Genomic DNA, 16,896 nt, shown 5'->3' on the forward strand with positions numbered 1-16,896 from the left:
TTCAGTATTGTCAAAGGAATGATAAATCTCAGCAACTCACTAGGTTGCTTTGTTAAACACAATAATGTTCATTTGTTTTGTGCAGCCCTTAAGACGGAGGGCAAACCTACAGATGTTAAGAAGATGACTTCAAAGTCTGTACCAGGTAATACCCCAATCCCCACCCCCCAATCACTCCTCATGGAGCCCTAACTTCAACTCCCACCTCTTCTGGTGGTGTCTTATGTCCCCCTCATTCTTTCCCCTTTGACATCTTGTGCTACCTCTTATTCCTGCTTGGCAGCTGACTTGAGTCATTCAAAGAGTACCTCAGCCAATTCCACGAAGAGAAATGCCACTCCTACAGGGACGACCGTCCCAGCCCCCCCACGAGCGAAGCCCACCTCCGCCCCTCCCCGGCCCTCTGCCACTGCTTCGCTGGATAAGAAGCCCACGGCTGCCAAGGCCAGCTCTTCTGCCCCCAGGCTGAGCCGGCTGACCACCAATGCCTCCTCTCCTGTCCCGGATCTGAAGAACGTCCGTTCCAAAGTTGGTTCTACGGAAAACATCAAGCACCAGCCTGGTGGAGGCCGGGTGAGTGCAGGGAGCTTAGGGGTTCTCAGCATGCAGGTCCCTGTTTCTCTCCTGCTACATCTAATCCTCCCCCAAAGAACAGCCTGGTCTCCCCTGTGGGCCTTGATCCCCTGAGCAAGTTGACTGAGTTTCTGTGCTTTATCTTCTCATCTCAAACAAGGGGATCCTGGTTCTTTATGTTGGGGTGGGAGGGGGCATCTTTCTTTGAAGATAGATGGATTCTTATACATTTTTTTTTTTTTTTTTTGTCCTGGGGCTTGAACTTTCAGCCTGTGCGCTGTCCCTGGGCTTCTTTTGTCAAAGCTAGCATTCTACCACTTGAGCCACAATGCCACTTCCTGCTTTTTCTGTGATTACTTAAAGATTCGAATCTCAAGAACTTTCCTCTGCCCCCTGGCTTTGAACTGTGATCCTTAGATCTCAGCCACCTTAGAAGCAAGGATTACAGGCATGAGCCTTTCTATATACTTTCTATGAAGAAAGAACCCCAATATCTCTGAAGCCTCCTTAGGCCTTGGAACCCTCCTCAGAGATCCTGAGTATACCTTTATTTTTTTGTTGGTCATGGGGCTTGAACTCTGGGCCTGGTCACTGTCCCTCCGCTTTTCAGCTCAATGGAGCACTCTACCACTTGAGCCACAGCTCCATTTCCAATTTTCTGGTGATTAATTGGACATAAGAATCTCACGGACTTTCCTGCCCCGACTGGCTTTGAACCTCGGTCCTTAGATCTCAGCCCCCTAAGTAGCTGAGATTACAGGCGTGAGCCACTGGTGCCTGGCTGATTCTGTCTTAGAGGGTGGTTTTTGCCATACGCAGTGAAGGAGAGCCTAAGTCGAAGGCAGAATGCCTCTTAATAGCTGTGATTTGGATAGAGTGTGTCGGGATGAGGATTGGGTTGTCGTCCTGGTGGCCACAGTGGGCTGTCCTTGCAAGCGCCTCACTTGATGGTAAGCACGATCACTGCAGGATAGTGCAGGTGAAAGCACAGTGAGTGCTTTTTCAGGGGCATTTGGGTTGTATTGGTTCTGGAAGTGTGTGTCAGTTGTTGACAGCCATCACAGAAAGCCATCTGGGAAGGTTCAAGGTCCTGGAGTAGTTCAAGGTCCTGGTGGCTTCTCCTGTCTCCATAAGAGCACTTCTACCCACAGCCACCATCAAGGGTAGGATACTGCAGTCACCTCAATTGAGGATCAAAAATAAGGCAGAATCCTGGCACAGTTGGAAAGACCTTCATAAACGGGTATTGGTCTGAGATCAGGACCCCAGGAGTTGCTTTTGGTAAGCATTGGTGGCTCTGGCGTGCCCAGCCTGCCTCCCAGGTAGCACCACAAATGACACTTCTGTTTTTCTCATTTTAGGCTTTCATAGTACAAAAATCCAGGAGGTCTTGCGTAACTTGCTGTTTTCTGTTCTAATAAACCTAAAGAGAACCAGCACTTCCACTCACTGTGGCTGAGACTATGGGCATATGTTTGGATGTCTGAGAATACAGTAGAATTGAGAGAGAACACTGTGATTTGAAAATAACCACGGGGGGGGGGGAGAGGAGGGGGGGAAAGAAGAGGGAAGAGAACCACTAATTCCTCTGCATCTCTTCACAAATGGTTTTGATCTCTTTCTTCTTCCTATCTTAAGATTCTGGCCTGCAGTTGCTTCCCCTATATTCCTCTACTCAGTCATCTCTGTCTTGGTCTATTCGGGGGTGGCCGGGGGTGGTGGTGGTGGTGGTGGTGGTGGTGTTGGTGTATGTGTGTGTGTGTCTGTGTCTGTGTCTGTGTATACACTATAGACAAATAAAGGTAAAGAATATTAAAAAGACTTAGAGGTAATACAGTGGAGTTATTTGAGGGTGATAGACATGGGGGAACTGCTCCCCCTTCTGCTGGGGGCGGGGCCTGGCCTAGATTTGCATTCTCCAGTACCTTCTTCCTTTCTTGTCCTTTGGGCTCTCATCCTTTTGGTTTGAAATTTGCCCTTCCTTTATCTCCATCCAGGCCAAAATAGAGAAAAAATCAGAGGCAGCTGCCACAGCTGGAAACGCAGTCACTAAAACAGCCATCCCCATTGAAAGCACACAGAAATCACCTGCTGGCAAAGTGAGTTTTATATAGCCTTTCCTTTGGGGAGGTAAACATTTTTCTTCAGCCTGAGTCGCTTTCCCATCTGTTCCTTCCTTTTTGCTCTTACCCATCACTAGTTTCTAGTTCTTCTTCCCCATGTTCTCTCCTCTGATGAATCAGCCATCAGAAACTTGGTGTGCCAACCCCGGAAGCTAACAAAAGAGTTAGTCCTCATTAACCCTTTAGTCACTCAGCTGGATAAAGGAACTTCAAAAACTTTGGAGTCACTTCCTTCAGACTGACCTTGATTTGAAAATCACCCGGTATGCACGTGAACAGAGCACGTCCCGGGTTTGTCCTTATCAGACATAGCCATGCCTCTTAACTTGAAGTAGACTTCTCTTACAAAGCTACTGGATATGGAGATAGCCTTTGTCTGACCTGTTCCCCAGGTCACCTCTTCACTGAAAGCCAGGGTCTCACCTATGGTGAGAGCTCACTTAGTATAGTAAATGTCACATCTCTCCTGGAGGACAGAGGCAAACTGAAACCCTCGATTCCTTCCCCTTTGCCCCCATATGCTGGAAGCTGGTGGCAAACTTTCCTTCCTCCAGACAGGTGGATTTCTCAAGGGCCATCAGTGAAGCCTGACCTTCAGCCCTTAGGTTCCAGGATGGGAACTCTTAGCCCAAGGAACTTCTTTACAAAGGGGGTCAGAGAGCACGAAGCAAGCTGCATCGTGGCTTCTGGGGTCACTACCAAGGGATCTTGTGTTTGTCCTTGATTCAAAGAAATGCGTGGGGCTGGGAAAATGGCTCAGTGGTAGAGCGCTTGCTTCGCACACATGAGGCCCTGGGTTCGATTCCTCAGCACTGCATAAGCAGAAAAAGCCAGATGTGGCGCTGTGGCTCAAGCGGTAGAGTGCTAGCCTTAAGCTGAAGAGCTGAGGGATAGCTCCTAGGCCCAGAGTTCAGGCCCCACGACCAACCAAAAAAAAAAAAAAATCAGGAAGTGGTGTGGTAACAATTATTCATGTTTCAAGTTGTCAAAAAGGCAAAGAAATGGAGAAAGGCACACAATGGGTTTATCAGTTTGGAGTTCCATAGGGTAGATTCCTATATTCTGTGGACTCGGTAGTTTGGTGGTTACATCATTTTCTAAAGAATTTCCAGCTCTTGGGGCTGGGAAGGTGGCTCAGTGGTAGAGCGCTTGCCTTGCATGCATGAGGCCCTGGGTTCGATTCCTCAGCACCACATAAGCAGAAAAAAAAAGCCGGAAGTGGCGCTGTGGCTCAAGTGGTAGAGCGCTAGCCTTGAGCTGAAGAGCTGAGGGACAGCGCCCAGGCCCAGAGTTCAGGCCCCACTACTGGACCCCCCCAAAAAAACAAAAACCTAAAGAACTTCCAGCTCTGAAGTCAGGGGAAGGCCCAAGAAAAATTCTTCACTCTCCAGAATCCCACAGTTAGGGCCTTTGTATTACTCAGTTCCACAGGGAGGCATTTATATGCAATGAAGTATCCTTATGGCCCCCCCAAACTGTATCAGTGCAGCCCCCTTTGAGCCTACTGCCTTTGCACGTGAAACTCACAGGGCATAGAATTAAGCGATCTGGAGGATTTGGGAGTTACTTTACCCACGAATCAAAAAAACAAGTCTTAAGCCAGGAGCTGATAGCTCATGTCTGTAAATCTTAGCTCCTCAGGAGGCTGAGGTCTGAAGCTTTCAGTTCAAAGCCAGCCTGGACCAGACAGTCCCTGAGACTCCTGTCTTTAATCAGTCAGCAAAAAACCAGAAGGGGAACTGTGGCTAAAGTCGTAGAATGCTAGCTTTGAGTGGGCAGTGCCCTGGCCCTGAGTAGAAGCCCTAGTACCAGCATTCAAAAAAACAAAAAATTCAAGTTGAAGGCCAGCCTTGGCTACATAGCAAGACCCTGTTTCCAAAAGTACTCATAAATAAAATCAAATCACATAACACAACATAAAAGAAGGTGAGCCTCAAACCTTTATGCCGTCCTTGGCAGCTGGGCGGTGTGGAAACTGCTGTGGCTTATGCTCCCCCTAGTGTCCAAATGAGGAATAACAGCCGTCCTGTCCCTGTCAGATCTCTGGGCCTTGCTTGCCAGATCTTCTCAGAGCAGCCTTTGTTTTCAAGCATCAGTCTAGGTGCAGCAATGCCAAGCCCCAGATTTAAGGGATGAAGACAGGTCCAGAGGATTGGGAGCTTCCAAGAGAAGAGCCAGGGAAACTGTGCCCAGATTGGAGGTGTTGGGAAAGGGCAGGGCAGAAAGAGGGCTGTGTTTGGGCAGAGGCCTTGGAAAGGGCAGTCCAATCCCCTGGGGGCGTGATGACCCTGGATGGCTGTGTAACACTAGCTTCTGTCCTGTTATTTGTTCATCTTTACACTCCCTTTCTTGCTCTTTTTTTTTTCCTCCAAATTCCTTTTCCTGTGCTTTTCCACCTCCAGTTCTGCCAAAGATGGGGGCAGAAGTTTAACCACACTCTTCGTTGCTCATTGTGATCACATATTCTCGCTGCTTACCCTGCGTCAGTTCTAACCAGCCCTTGGTTGTGTGTTTTTGTTTCTTTTTTTGTTTTGTTTTGTTTTTTTTTTTCTGTTCTCTTAACACTCCAGGTCCAGATAGTCTCCAAAAAAGTGAACTACAGCCATATTCAGTCCAAGTGTGGTTCCAAGGACAATATTAAGCATGTCCCTGGAGGTGGTAATGTAAGTATCCATTTTCTGGCCAATTGGCATCTGAGGCATAGCCCATTTTGGTTAAAGAAAAAGAAAAAAAAACAAACCAGCCAGGCAGAGGTGGCTCACATCTGTCATCCTAGCTACTCTGGAGGCTGAGATCTGAGGGTCGTAGTTCAAAGCCAACCCAGGCAGGAAAGTCTGTGAGACTCTTTATCTCCAGTAAACCACCAGAAAACCAGAAGTGGAGCCGTGAGCTGAAGAGCTGAGGGACAGCGCCCAAGCCCAGAGTTCAAGCCCCACGATGGACAAAAAAAACCTCTGGGCCAAGGGCTGCCTTTCCCATGGGATAGGTCCCTAGTGACCTGTGCCTGCCTGAGCTGGAACATTCTCTCCCTGAGTATAGGGGGAACCGGAAGATGTTCCTAGGGAGTCCCTATACAATACACAGTGTGTGACACCATGTGGTCCCTTCTTGTCCATTTTTTCCCCCTGCAGCTTGTCTTAAGACCTGGTCCAAGGACCTAAAGCCTGTTGCATGTCGTCTGTCCTTGCCTGGGCTGTGCGCAACGGCTCCTTGGCGAGTCCTGCTCTCGCAGGACCCACATCCGCCATAGGCCCCCTTGATCTTCGTCATTATAGCGTCAGAGTCACAGTTTGTTAACCTTCCCCTGCCTTGCCTCTCCTCTCGCCCTTGTCTTCATTACTGTTCCTTCTTGTTCTTTTTTCCTCCACTCTTATCCATTCCATTCCCTATCTTCTCTCCCCCTCCCCCTCCCCTTTCTTTTTTTTGTTAGTTGTGGGGCTTGAACTCTGGGCCTGGGCGCTGTCCCTCAGCTCTTCAGCTCAAGGCTACTAGTGCTCTACCACTTGAGCCACAGCGCCACTTCCAGTTTTCTGGTGGCTCATTGGAGATAAAAAGTCTCATAGACATTCTTGCCCAGGCTGGCTTTATTAAGCCATGATCTTCAGATCTCAGCCTCCTGAGTAGCTGAGATTACAGGCAAGAGCCACCGACGCCCTCCCTCTTCTCCCCTCCCAATTCCTTCCTACTGTCCTTTCCTTTTTTTCTTTTTCTTTTTTCTTTTGGCAGTCATGGGGCTTGAACTCGGCTTGGGCGCTGTCCCTCAGCTCTTCAGCTCAAGGCAAGCGCTCTACCATTTGAGCCATAGTGCCACTTCTGGTTTTCAGGTGGTTTATTGGAGATCAGAGTTTCACGGACTTTCCTGCCCCGGCTGGCTTTGAACCGTGATCCTCAGATCTTAGCCTTCTAAGTTGTTCGGATTATAGGCGTGAGCCACTGGTGCCCGGCTTGCTCTTTCTCTTTTTTTGGGCAATGCTGTCTTGTGAAGTAGAGGCTCCTAACTGCTTGGTCATACCTCCAGCTCTGTTTTTGGCTCAGCTTGCTTTCTGTTTGTTTTTGTGCTGGTACCAGGGCTTGAGTTCAGGGTGCTGAATTCAGGGTGGTGAATTTGATTGGCATGCTACCACTTGAGCCACACCTCCAGTCCCATATTTTGCTACTTCATTGGAGAAGAGAATCTCTCAGCCTTTTTTTTTTTTTTTTTTTTTGGTGGGGTGGGGGAGGGAAGGCTGGTTTGTTTGTTTGTCTGTTTGTTTTTGGTCCGGCCATGGAGCCTGAACTCTGGGCCTGGGCACTGTCCCTCAGCTCTTCAGCTCAAGGCAAGGGCTCTACCACTTGAGCCATAATGCCACTTCTGGTTTTTCTTTTTGCTTATGTGGTGCTGAAGAATCGAATCAAGAGCCTCAGGCATGCAAGACAAGCACTCTACCGCTGAGCCACCTTCCCAGCCCCAGGAAGGCTGGTTTTGAACCACTATCTTTTAGGATAGCTAGGACTTAGAGGCATGAACCGCCAGTGCCCAGCTTTGCTGGTTCTTTCTTTCTTTTTTTTTTTTTTTTGTCGGTCGTGGGGCTTGAACTCTGGGCCTAGGTGCTGTCCCTCAGCTCTTCAGCTCAAGGCGAGCGCTCTACCACTTGAGCTACAGCGCCACTTCCGGTTTTCTGGTGGTTTATTGGAGATAGGAGTCTCACGGTCTTTCCTGCCCGGGCTGGCTTTGAACCGCGATCCTCAGATCTCAGCCTCCTGAGTAGCTAGGATTACAGGCGTGAGCCACCAGCGCCCGGCTTTTGCTGGTTATTTCTGCGATAGGGTCCCACTTCTTGCCTGGGCATATGCCTAGATATGAGCAGGCCAGGTGAGCTTTCTATCACAGCTAGGATCCTAGGCATGTGTTACTGCATCCAGTTCTGTTAAGGGGGAATCTCATTCACTTTTTTCTTATTCCTGTGCCAGTCCTGGGGCTTGAACTCAGGGCCTGGGCACTGTCCCTGAGCTTTTTTTGCTCAATGCTAGCTCTCTACCACTTGAGCCACAGCACCACTTCTGTTTTTTTTTTTTCTGTGTATGTGGTGCTGAGGAATCAAACCCAGGGCTTCATGCGTGCTGGGCAAGCGCCCTACTGCTAAGCCACCTTCCCAGCCCTCTCATTCACTTTTCTGCCAAGGATAGCCTCAGACTGCCAGCCTCCCAATCTTAGCCTCCCAATATTTTAGGTTGGAGGTGTAAGCTACCAGCATTCATATTATTCCCCCCCCCTTTTTTTTTTAGTTCCACCTTTTTAGTCCCTTTTCCTTCCCTTTTTGTCCCTCCCCCTTTCCACCTAAACTTTATTCTCTTGGTGCTGCTGCTTTTCTGTTACCTGTTGTACTATTTGTGTTCGGGCCCCGGGGTGATTCCAATCCTCGGGGAGGCTTTGGTCTGGGCAAAGTTCATCGTGGTTATTCAGTGAGTCAAGAACCCCCTGTGCATTTCCTACCTACCCCGTGACAATGGCTAGGCCTGATCCAGGTGCATACATGCTCCAGGGCTGGCCACGCAGCCCCTGCCCTCATGACTGCCCCCCAGTGTTGTGGCTAAGAGAGAAGACCTAGTTGTTTTCTCTTGAGTTCCCTCTTCACTTTCACTCGCTTCCCTCTCCCTGTATTCAGCTGGGTTGTCCGGTTCCACTTGGCCTTCTCTTTTTCCCCACTGTGTGCCCCAGTTCCCCAGGGTACATAGGGACATCTGTCCAGCCTGCAGATCCCTCCTGCCATTCTACCATCAGGAGCAGCAGCCCGAGAATGGTTTCTCGTCCTCTACCCTGCTTGTACCGCCTTCCCAATCTGCTCCTCTCCAGCAGCAATTCCTGCTCCGAGAAGGCGTGACCTCCTCTGTACCGAGCTGGGATTGGTCACACATTAGCCAGTCTGGGAATGGGGTCGGACTTTGAAGGGCCAGCCTGGTAGGGCTGAAACAGTTTTCCTCTTGGGTTCTTGATCTGGAGGGACATGGGGTGGGCGGGAGCAGGGATTCCGAGGGTATTGAGCCACTTGTGTATGTGACAGAGAAAATTCATTGCTGTGTTTTGTACAGTATTTAAGAGCTGTGAGTGTGTATGTCCATATTGGGACTGAACTCAGGGCCTGGATGCTTGTCCCATAGCTTTTTCACTCACGGCTAACACTTTGAGCCACAGCTGTACTTCCAGCTTTTTGGTGATTAATTCTTGGAGTGATCAATAAGACAGTTCAAGCCAGGGGCCAGTGGCTCATGCCTATAATTCTTTTTTTTTTTTTTTTTTTTTTTTGTCGGTCGTGGGGCTTGAACTCTGGGCCTGGGCGCTGTCCCTCAGCTCTTCAGCTCAAGGCGAGCGCTCTACCACTTGAGCTACGGCGCCACTTCCATGCCTATAATTCTAACTAATCAGAAGGCTGAGAGGATGGAGTTTCAAAGCAAGCTTGGGTAGAAAAATCTGAAAGATCTGAGCCCTAATTCAGGGCTTGCTTTCTTTTATTTATTTGTCAGTTGTGGGGCTTGAACCCTGGGCCTGGGCGCTGTCCCTTAGCTCTTCAGCTCAAGGCTAGTGCTCTACCTCTTGAGCCACAGTGCCACTTCCAGTTTTCTAGTGGTTTATTGAAGACAAGAGTTTCATAGACTTTTCCTGCCCAGGTTGGCTTTGAACCGTGATCCTCAGATCTCAGCCTCCTGAGTAGCTAGGATGACAGGCGTGAGCCACCAGCGCTCAGCTCAAATCTGAAGGATATGGTGGGTTTGCTGGAAGAGGCACCAGTGGAGGCATTTCTGGAAAGTATTTTGGCATTCAACGGAAAACACCAAACAAAACCCGAATATAGAGCTGGACGCCCGTGGCTCACGCCTGTCATCCTAGCAACTCAGGAGGCTGAGATCTGAGGATCACGGTTCAAAGCCAGCCCAGGTAGGAAAGACTGTGAGAATCTTACCTCCAATAAACCACCAGAAAACCAGAAGTGGCACTGTGGGCTCAAGTGGTAGAGCGCTCGCCTTGAGCTGAAGAGCTGAGGGACAGCGCCCAGGCCCAGAGTCCAAGACCTATGACCGACAAAGCAAAAAACCTGAATATATAGTCTCAGTCTTTATCCAAATGACTAAACCTCTGGCACAAACAGCTGTGGCCATAGAGATCTTTATCCTGCCACGTTGATAGAGGTGAAAAATAGGAAAGTAACATTGAAAATTAGGAATAGGATTATTATAGGGCTTTATAGATGAGAGGCTGATTTGCCACAGGAAGTCATCAGGACTCTAGGTGGCAGCCACAGGGGAAAAGGCTGGGAAGGTGGCTTAGTGGTAGAGTGCTTGCCCAGCGTGCACGAAGCCCTGGGTTTGCTTCCTCAGTACCACATACACAGAAAAAGCCAGAAGTGATGCTGTGGCTCAAGTGGTAGAGTGCTAGCTTTGAGCAAAAGAAGCTCGGGGACAGTGCCCAGGCCCTGAGTTCAAACCCCAGAACTGGCCAAAAAAAAAAAAAGAACTAGAAGGAAATATGCCAAAATGTTACTCCCATCATTGGACAGGGAGCTAATGATGAATCTGATTTCAAGTTCCTTCCAGGAAAGCCGCGACGGTGGCTTTTGGCATGCAGGACTCAGTGGTAAAATGGCTATATGGGGTGTGGATGGAGAGGCTGGTGGGGCAGAGGTGGGGAATAGTGGCATGGTCTACAGGGCAGTGAGGTCAGACGTAAAAAAACAGGGTCAGGGTGGTGTTATTGGAGACCAGGACTCAGACTTAGTACCTGACAATTTGCTCATTGGCTGACACACTTCCAACCAAGCCACGCCTCCAGCTCTTTAAGTATTATGGGAAGTACCTGCCATTGGAAAAACTAGCATGGGGGATAAGGTGGAGAAGGGGGGAGCATGAAGGGAAGAATGGGGAATCTGGTGGAGAGAATTTGTTCAAAGTGAGTACACTATATGCATGAGTGGGAATAGCACATCAATATCTCCCTACTCTCAGAAATAAAAATAATTGGGCTGGGAAGGTGGCTCAGTGGTAGAGTGCTTGCCTCACATGCATGGGGCCCTGGGTTCGATTCCTCAGCACCACATAAACAAAACAGCTGGAAGTGGCGCTGTGGCTCAAGTGGTAGAGCTTTGAACTGAAGAGTTGAGGGACAGTGCCCAGGCCCAGAGTTCAAGCCCCACAACTGACTTAAATAAATCGATTAATTAATGAGCTGGGGGCCAGTGGCTTATGCCTAGCTACTCAGGAGGCTGAGACCTGAACTCTGAGAATCATGGTTCAAAGCCAGCCAGTGAAGGAAAGTCTGTGAGCCAGAAGTAGACCTGTGGCTTAAGTGGTAGAGAGCATTAGCTTTGAACACAAAAGCTCAGGGACAGCACCCGGGACTGGCCAAACCAAATCAAAACAAAATAATAATAAAGAAACAGAGCCGGGTGCTGGTGGCTCATGCCTGTAACCCTAGCTACTCAGGGGTCTGAGATCTGAGGATCATGGTTCAAAGCCAGCCTGGGCAGGAAAGATAATAATAAAGCAATAATCAAACATTAAGTACGAGGAGGATTTCAAAAGGTTGAATCGATTTGGCCTTTTCTCGCGATAACGTTTTTATTTTTCTGTCTCTCTTGCTTCCTCCCTCCCTCCTTCCCTCCCTCCCTCCCCTTGCTGTTGATATAGACAGAGTCCCTTTATATACCAGGCCAGCCCTCAGCCTCTCCAATGGTAAAATTCCAAGCCAGCTCCACCAATCATTGACTCGCAAGACCTGATTGCTTCCTCTTCTTCTGTTTAGGTGCAGATTCAGAACAAGAAAGTAGACATCTCCAAGGTCTCCTCCAAGTGCGGGTCCAGGGCGAACATCAGACACAAGCCTGGTGAGTGACTCAGCCCCAGGGACACGGCCCCACCCGGCGGCTTCTCTGGCTGGGCGGCCTTTTAGGTTCCACATATTTGGAGGCCCCTCTGCCTAGCGGGGTGAAGTGGGCCACACAGTTTTCAACCCCTGTCAAGTGGAGGAAGGACAGCTCCCAAAGGCTGCCACAAACCCCTCGCTGTTCCTCTGCCGATATTCATACTCTGCTCTCGGTGTGTGTGTGGACCACACGGCTGACAACATTGGCCCACGTCTCAGGGAGAGGCGCATGCTCGCCCAGGGACTGTGTTCCCGCGAAGCTCGGGGTCCCGTTCCTAGCTCCTGCCATGCCACGGATATCTCTGGACCATTTTCAGGACCAAATCAGTCTGTTTGTTTGTTTGTTTCCTTTTTGGCTCCAGGTGGAGGAGATGTCAAGATTGAGAGTCAGAAGTTAAACTTCAAAGAGAAGGCCCAGGCCAAAGTGGGATCTCTCGATAACGTAGGCCACCTCCCTGCAGGGGGTGCTGTGAAGGTATGAGTTGTGTCACCAAGAGGACATCGCCTGGGTGGGGGTGGTGGGGACACTACGCAGCTAGGATCTGGGGGCGGGGGAGTGCCTGTCACCGCTACTCAGTCTCTTCAGGGGTCACACTTCACCCACCATTTCTGTTTTCCCATCACTCCTCAGTCCTGAGCGAGGCAGAAGAGGTGAAGAGACTCAGCCCAGTCACCTGTGCCAGCCGCTGGCCAGATGTTGCTTCTGAGCGTTACAGCCTGCCTTGTAATGCCCCTTAGGGACTGAGCCAGGCACAGAGGACAAGGCCGGCAGTGTCCTGGCCCGTGGAGGAGGAGGGCTTGTGTGTGCCTGCCCATGTCATACTCCTTTCTGGGCATGGGCGCAACATGCCATTGTTTCTCTTTTTTTTTTTTTTTTTTTTTTCCTTTTTCCTTTCCTTTTCTCTTCCCTTCCCTTTTCCCTTGTGAAAAATGTCCTTTTTTTTTGTCAGTCGTGGGGCTTGAACTCTGGGCCTGGGCACTGTCCCTCAGCTCTTCAGCTCAAGCCTGCGCTCTACCACTTGAGCCACAGCACCACTTCCGGTTGTTTTTTTTTTTTTTTTTTCCTGCTTCTGTGGTGCTGAGCCATCGAACCCAGGGCCTCATGCCTGCGAGGCAAGCACTCTACCACTGAGCCACCTTCCCAGCCCTTTCCTTTCTCTGATTTTTGGTGCCACGGATGGACGTGTGTGCTAGGCACGTGTGCTCGGCCGCGGCACTATATCCTCCATCAGGATGCCATGATTCCACCAGCCACATGTGGCTAAGGCTCTGGGGGGAGAGTCCTGGTGGCAGAGTTCTCCCATGGTTGGTATTGGCTGGACCTCTTCTCCTTTCCTTCCCTCTCCTCTGTCCTCCCTCCCTCCCTCCCTCCTTCCACAGTACTGTGAGACTCCGTGTGCCCCAGGATACTGTCTGTCCTGTGTTCCATATCATGGTGGGTGGGAGGACCCGTGGGGCAGCCTCTTAGAGATGTTCAAAGTTGGGCAACACCCTGTGGGGGAGACTCACCCACTGTGGGCCACCCCTCAGCCCTGCCTCCTGTCCTATCCTGATTCTTGCCTTGGTCAAGCGCTCAGTTCATGTCCCCACACCTTGTGAGGTAGCCATTCAGGTGTCAGATCATGGGGAGACAGGTTTGATCTCTGGTTCAAGGCCATATGGCAAGGTGAATACAGGCCAGGATTAACACCTGGGCACCCCCCCCCCCCCCACACCTTCCCAGGTTTATTTATATTACTTCCCCTTTCTTGCATGTGCCTGTCCTGGGGCTTGAACTCAGGGCCTAGGCACTGTCCCTGAGCTCTTTTGCTCAAAGCTAGCACTCTACCACTGTTTTTTGATTAGTCATGGGGCTTGAACTCTGGGCTTGGGCACTGTCCCTTCACTCTTCAGCTCAAGGCGAGTGCTCTACCACTTGAGCCGCAGCACCACTCCTGGTTTTTTCTAGTGGTTTATTGGAGATGAGAGTCTCATGGACTTTCCTGATCCTCAGATCTCAGCCTCCTGAGTAGTTAGGTGTGAGCCACAGGCACCTGACTTCTTAGTTTTTTGTTTTTTTTTAATACACTTGTCTGTCTCCTTCCCTACTCACTGACCAAACTGTTGGGCATTCTGGGACACCAAGACCTCCTGCTGGTGCCTAGTCTGGCTTCACTTTGTGCATAGTGTCCTCCACATATCACCCTAAAGCTCTGCAGGTCTTACCTCCTTGGAACATCCTTCTGCCCCCTCTTTCCCTCCTGGGGTCTGCTAGTGGTAGCCAGCGCAGAAGCAGCCGCTGGTATGTGAGGGATATTTGAGACCACACTGTGATGAGCCGGAGCGGGGTGCCCTGTAAGTTTCGAGGTCCTTTTCTAAGCCCATGCTATATAGGGCGTGGACTCATGGGTTTGTGCGCACAGGTCAGGGATGGTTGGCAGAACCTACACGACCCAGCCAGGTGCAGGCTGGGGCTGGTCTTGGGCTTAGTTGATGATCTACCATCAGAACCACTGTTTGTTTTCTCCCGGTGACCGGGGGTGGAGGCCAGGGGTGGGGGGAGCTATGTGTGAACCTCACCACCATCACCCATTCCACTCCCTCCCCAACTGACCCTGCATTTGTCTCCCCCCTCCCACTGTTTCATTGTAGACTGAGGGCGGTGGCAGCCAGGCCCCTCCGTGTCCGGGCCCTCCCGCTGGGGAGGAGCCTGCCATCTGTGAGGCCGTGCCGGAAGCTGGCACCTCTACTTCCGCCAGTGGCCTCAGCAGCTCCACCCCCTTCTCAGGGGGTGGTGACCAAAGGGAGGCCCAGACCTTGGACAGCCAGATACAGGAGACAAGTAAGTGGCTGGGCTGGGCCTAAAAGGCCACAAGCCAGGGGCCCCACCACTGGCTGCCACTTGGAAAGGCCTTTGTTGATTGCCTAAAAAGTGTGGCCTACCTTTTTTATTTATTTTTATTTTAACAAAAATCACCTTTTATTTTCCAGGCATCTAATGATGACATTCTGGTCTCGTCTTCCCTCTCGTCTTCCCCATTCCCCTTTCCCTTCCCCTCCTCCCGTGTCACTGCAGATTGAGACGTACAGGCTGACCTTCCGGGCAAACGCCAGGGCGCGCACCGACCACGGGGCTGACATTGTCTCCCGGGCCCTCGGCTCCCTTCCCCGGGCTGTCCACTAGACTTGTGAGCCTTCTAGGTCCCCTTCCTTCCCTCCTCGCCTCGCTTGCTCAGGGCAGCAGTAGCCCCGCCCCTGCCCTTGTCCCCGCCCCCTGCCACTTCCTGCCAGGGCCCAGCTCCCAACTTAGCTCCTCTTCCATCACTGCGCATCTTAACTTCCTGTGGAGAAGGCACATGGAGAGGGCCTGGGAGTCCCGTGGGTTTCAGGAGGGAGAGCTGGATTCCAACCTCTTTCTGTTTGGTTTTTTTGGACCAAACCCCAAAGAAACTGACATTATTCCTCCTCTTCCTCCTCCTCCTCCTCCTCCTCCCTGGGTGAGCCTGGAGGTAGATTCCACACACCTTCCCCCTCCCCCAGCCCACGAAGCTTCTGCCTCTGACCCCACAGCACCAGCCACCGTGCAAAGTGGGCCAGGCCCTCTCGCTGCCCTGCCCCAAGTTAGTTAGGGGCCAGTGTTGCCTGTTCCGCTGCTTACCATACCTACCAAGCTGCTGTCACTCCCCCCCACACCCCTTGTTTTATTCTTTATATATATATATATATCCACTTCCCCCTAGTAACCTATAAACTGCTGATGTAGTTGGCAGGGTGAAGCCATGTCTAAATGAGAGTCCTCAGTAGGTGATAAAAGGAGACGAGGGAGGGAAGGTCCTGAACCTCCAGCTTGCGGAGGCTGTGTTGGGAGGGAGGCTGCCCCCTGAGCTCTGGGCAGCTTGGAGCCCTGGAGGCGCTGTGGGCCAGGGGGGGAATGAGGTGTGGGCTGTGGCCTCTTCAAGGGGCAGACTAGAGCTGATCAGTATGGACTGCTTTGTGTTGGCATTTGGTGTGGATGCTGCTTTTCTAACCCAACAGGCTGGTTTGGGCATCTTAATCTGTCTCATTCCTCGGGATCTGACAGTCAACAGGAAAGGGCCAGTGGGGGGTCAGAACTCCTTTAGGCCCAATGCTGCAGGGCTTAGGCACGCAACCCTAGTTTGCACGGGTGCCTGCGAGGTCCAGAACTCCTGTGGCCACTGGGGAATCAGGTGTAGAAATCAACAGAATAAGAGGTGTGATGGAAGGCCCACCCCACATCTCCCTTGTGGCCTGACTGGAGGACTGGGGAGTTGGAGGGGAGGGGGAGGCTAGCCCGTGGAGGGTGCCCATCTGTAACTAGTTCCGCTCGTAGGGTGGCTGCGATGATGAAAAAGTCCTGGGAATTTTATCAACACCCCCCCCCCCCAAAAAAAAAGATTTTTATTGCACTTGTATTTTTGTATGAAAAGTTTGCATGGTTTCTAATAAAGGATTAAAATCCAAGTTTGTAGTGAAATGGCCTAGGGGTTTTTTCTGAGGGCTCCCGCCAGGGGCATTTTCTGCTGCGCAGACTTGCCCAGACCTCGGGCCTTGCAAGCCTCCACCTCTTGCTTCCTGCATGCCCTGGCCCTTGAGAAAGAAAGGTAGAGGTGTTGGCTTTAGGTTGAGATCGGATTTCCTCAGCCTGAGGGTCCTCAGGTTTGGTGAGGCAGTGATTTCTTTGTTGAGGCTTGACACCCTATGGCTAAACGCATACTAGATTTGCAGAAGTCTGAGCTGGGGGGGGGGGGGCAGCTGCACAATGCCAGGGCCAGGGGCCTTGGGTTACCAGTGTTTATCAGCAAAGGAAGAGGCAAGGTGAAACGGGACCTCATGGTGCCTGCCACCTGCCTTGGTGTCGATCAGCAGGCTGGCAGTGGCCAGCAGGTTCTGAGTCCTTTCGGCCAAAGGCTGGGTAGAGCGAGGAGGCGTGGGTAGTGCACTCTAGGTGACCCGCATTGAGTGCTGAGTGTTCTCAGGCTAGGGAACTCGAGAAGGCTGGCCTGGCCTTAGTAAATGGGGACCACAGGCCCCGTGTGATGTGTACGACTTTGACGACCATTGGGGGGGGGTAGGGGGGTGGGACATGCCTCTTGATTGGATTTGCTCGTGGCTTGGCCATTATTACCTGTGTCTGTGATTCTGTTGTACTGATTTGAAGTCAAATAAAGCTGCCTGATGTCCCACCACTCCCCGGTCCTCTGTGGCTTCTGTGGCGTCCGTGCCCTTCCGCCGGCCACCTAAGTCTTCCTGCTCCCCACCCCCACATTGGTGGGGTACAACACAGGGCGAATGCCTATACTGCGCACA

The 16,896-nt window shown here is 51.1% G+C and overlaps 1 protein-coding gene across 20 annotated transcripts in view; it reads left to right on the forward strand.

Moving 5' to 3' along the window:
- The window catches only part of Map4 (microtubule associated protein 4), a 110,444-nt gene extending 93,669 nt beyond the window's left edge, over nt 1-16,775 (forward strand). For 10 of the 20 annotated variants that reach the window (XM_070017677.1, XM_070017667.1, XM_070017665.1 and 7 more), the window contains 8 exons: nt 86-145; nt 284-573; nt 2,571-2,672; nt 5,267-5,359; nt 11,470-11,551; nt 11,952-12,064; nt 14,221-14,410; nt 14,560-14,648. In XM_070017677.1, coding sequence (XP_069873778.1) covers nt 86-145; nt 284-573; nt 2,571-2,672; nt 5,267-5,359; nt 11,470-11,551; nt 11,952-12,064; nt 14,221-14,410; nt 14,560-14,567 — 938 coding nt within the window. In that variant the 3' untranslated portion in view covers nt 14,568-14,648. Of the gene's footprint in view, nt 1-85; nt 146-283; nt 574-2,570; nt 2,673-5,266; nt 5,360-11,469; nt 11,552-11,951; nt 12,065-14,220; nt 14,411-14,559 lie in introns of all 20 variants that reach the window. The other 10 variants (XM_070017676.1, XM_070017686.1, XM_070017687.1 and 7 more) reach the window with 5 other exon arrangements.
- The last annotated feature ends 121 nt before the right edge of the window (nt 16,776-16,896 follow it).

Source organism: Dipodomys merriami, unplaced genomic scaffold (genome assembly GCF_024711535.1).
Source record: "Dipodomys merriami isolate MVZ:Mamm:240054 unplaced genomic scaffold, mDipMer1.0.p SCAF_125, whole genome shotgun sequence".
NCBI classification, from domain to species: domain Eukaryota; kingdom Metazoa; phylum Chordata; class Mammalia; order Rodentia; family Heteromyidae; genus Dipodomys; species Dipodomys merriami.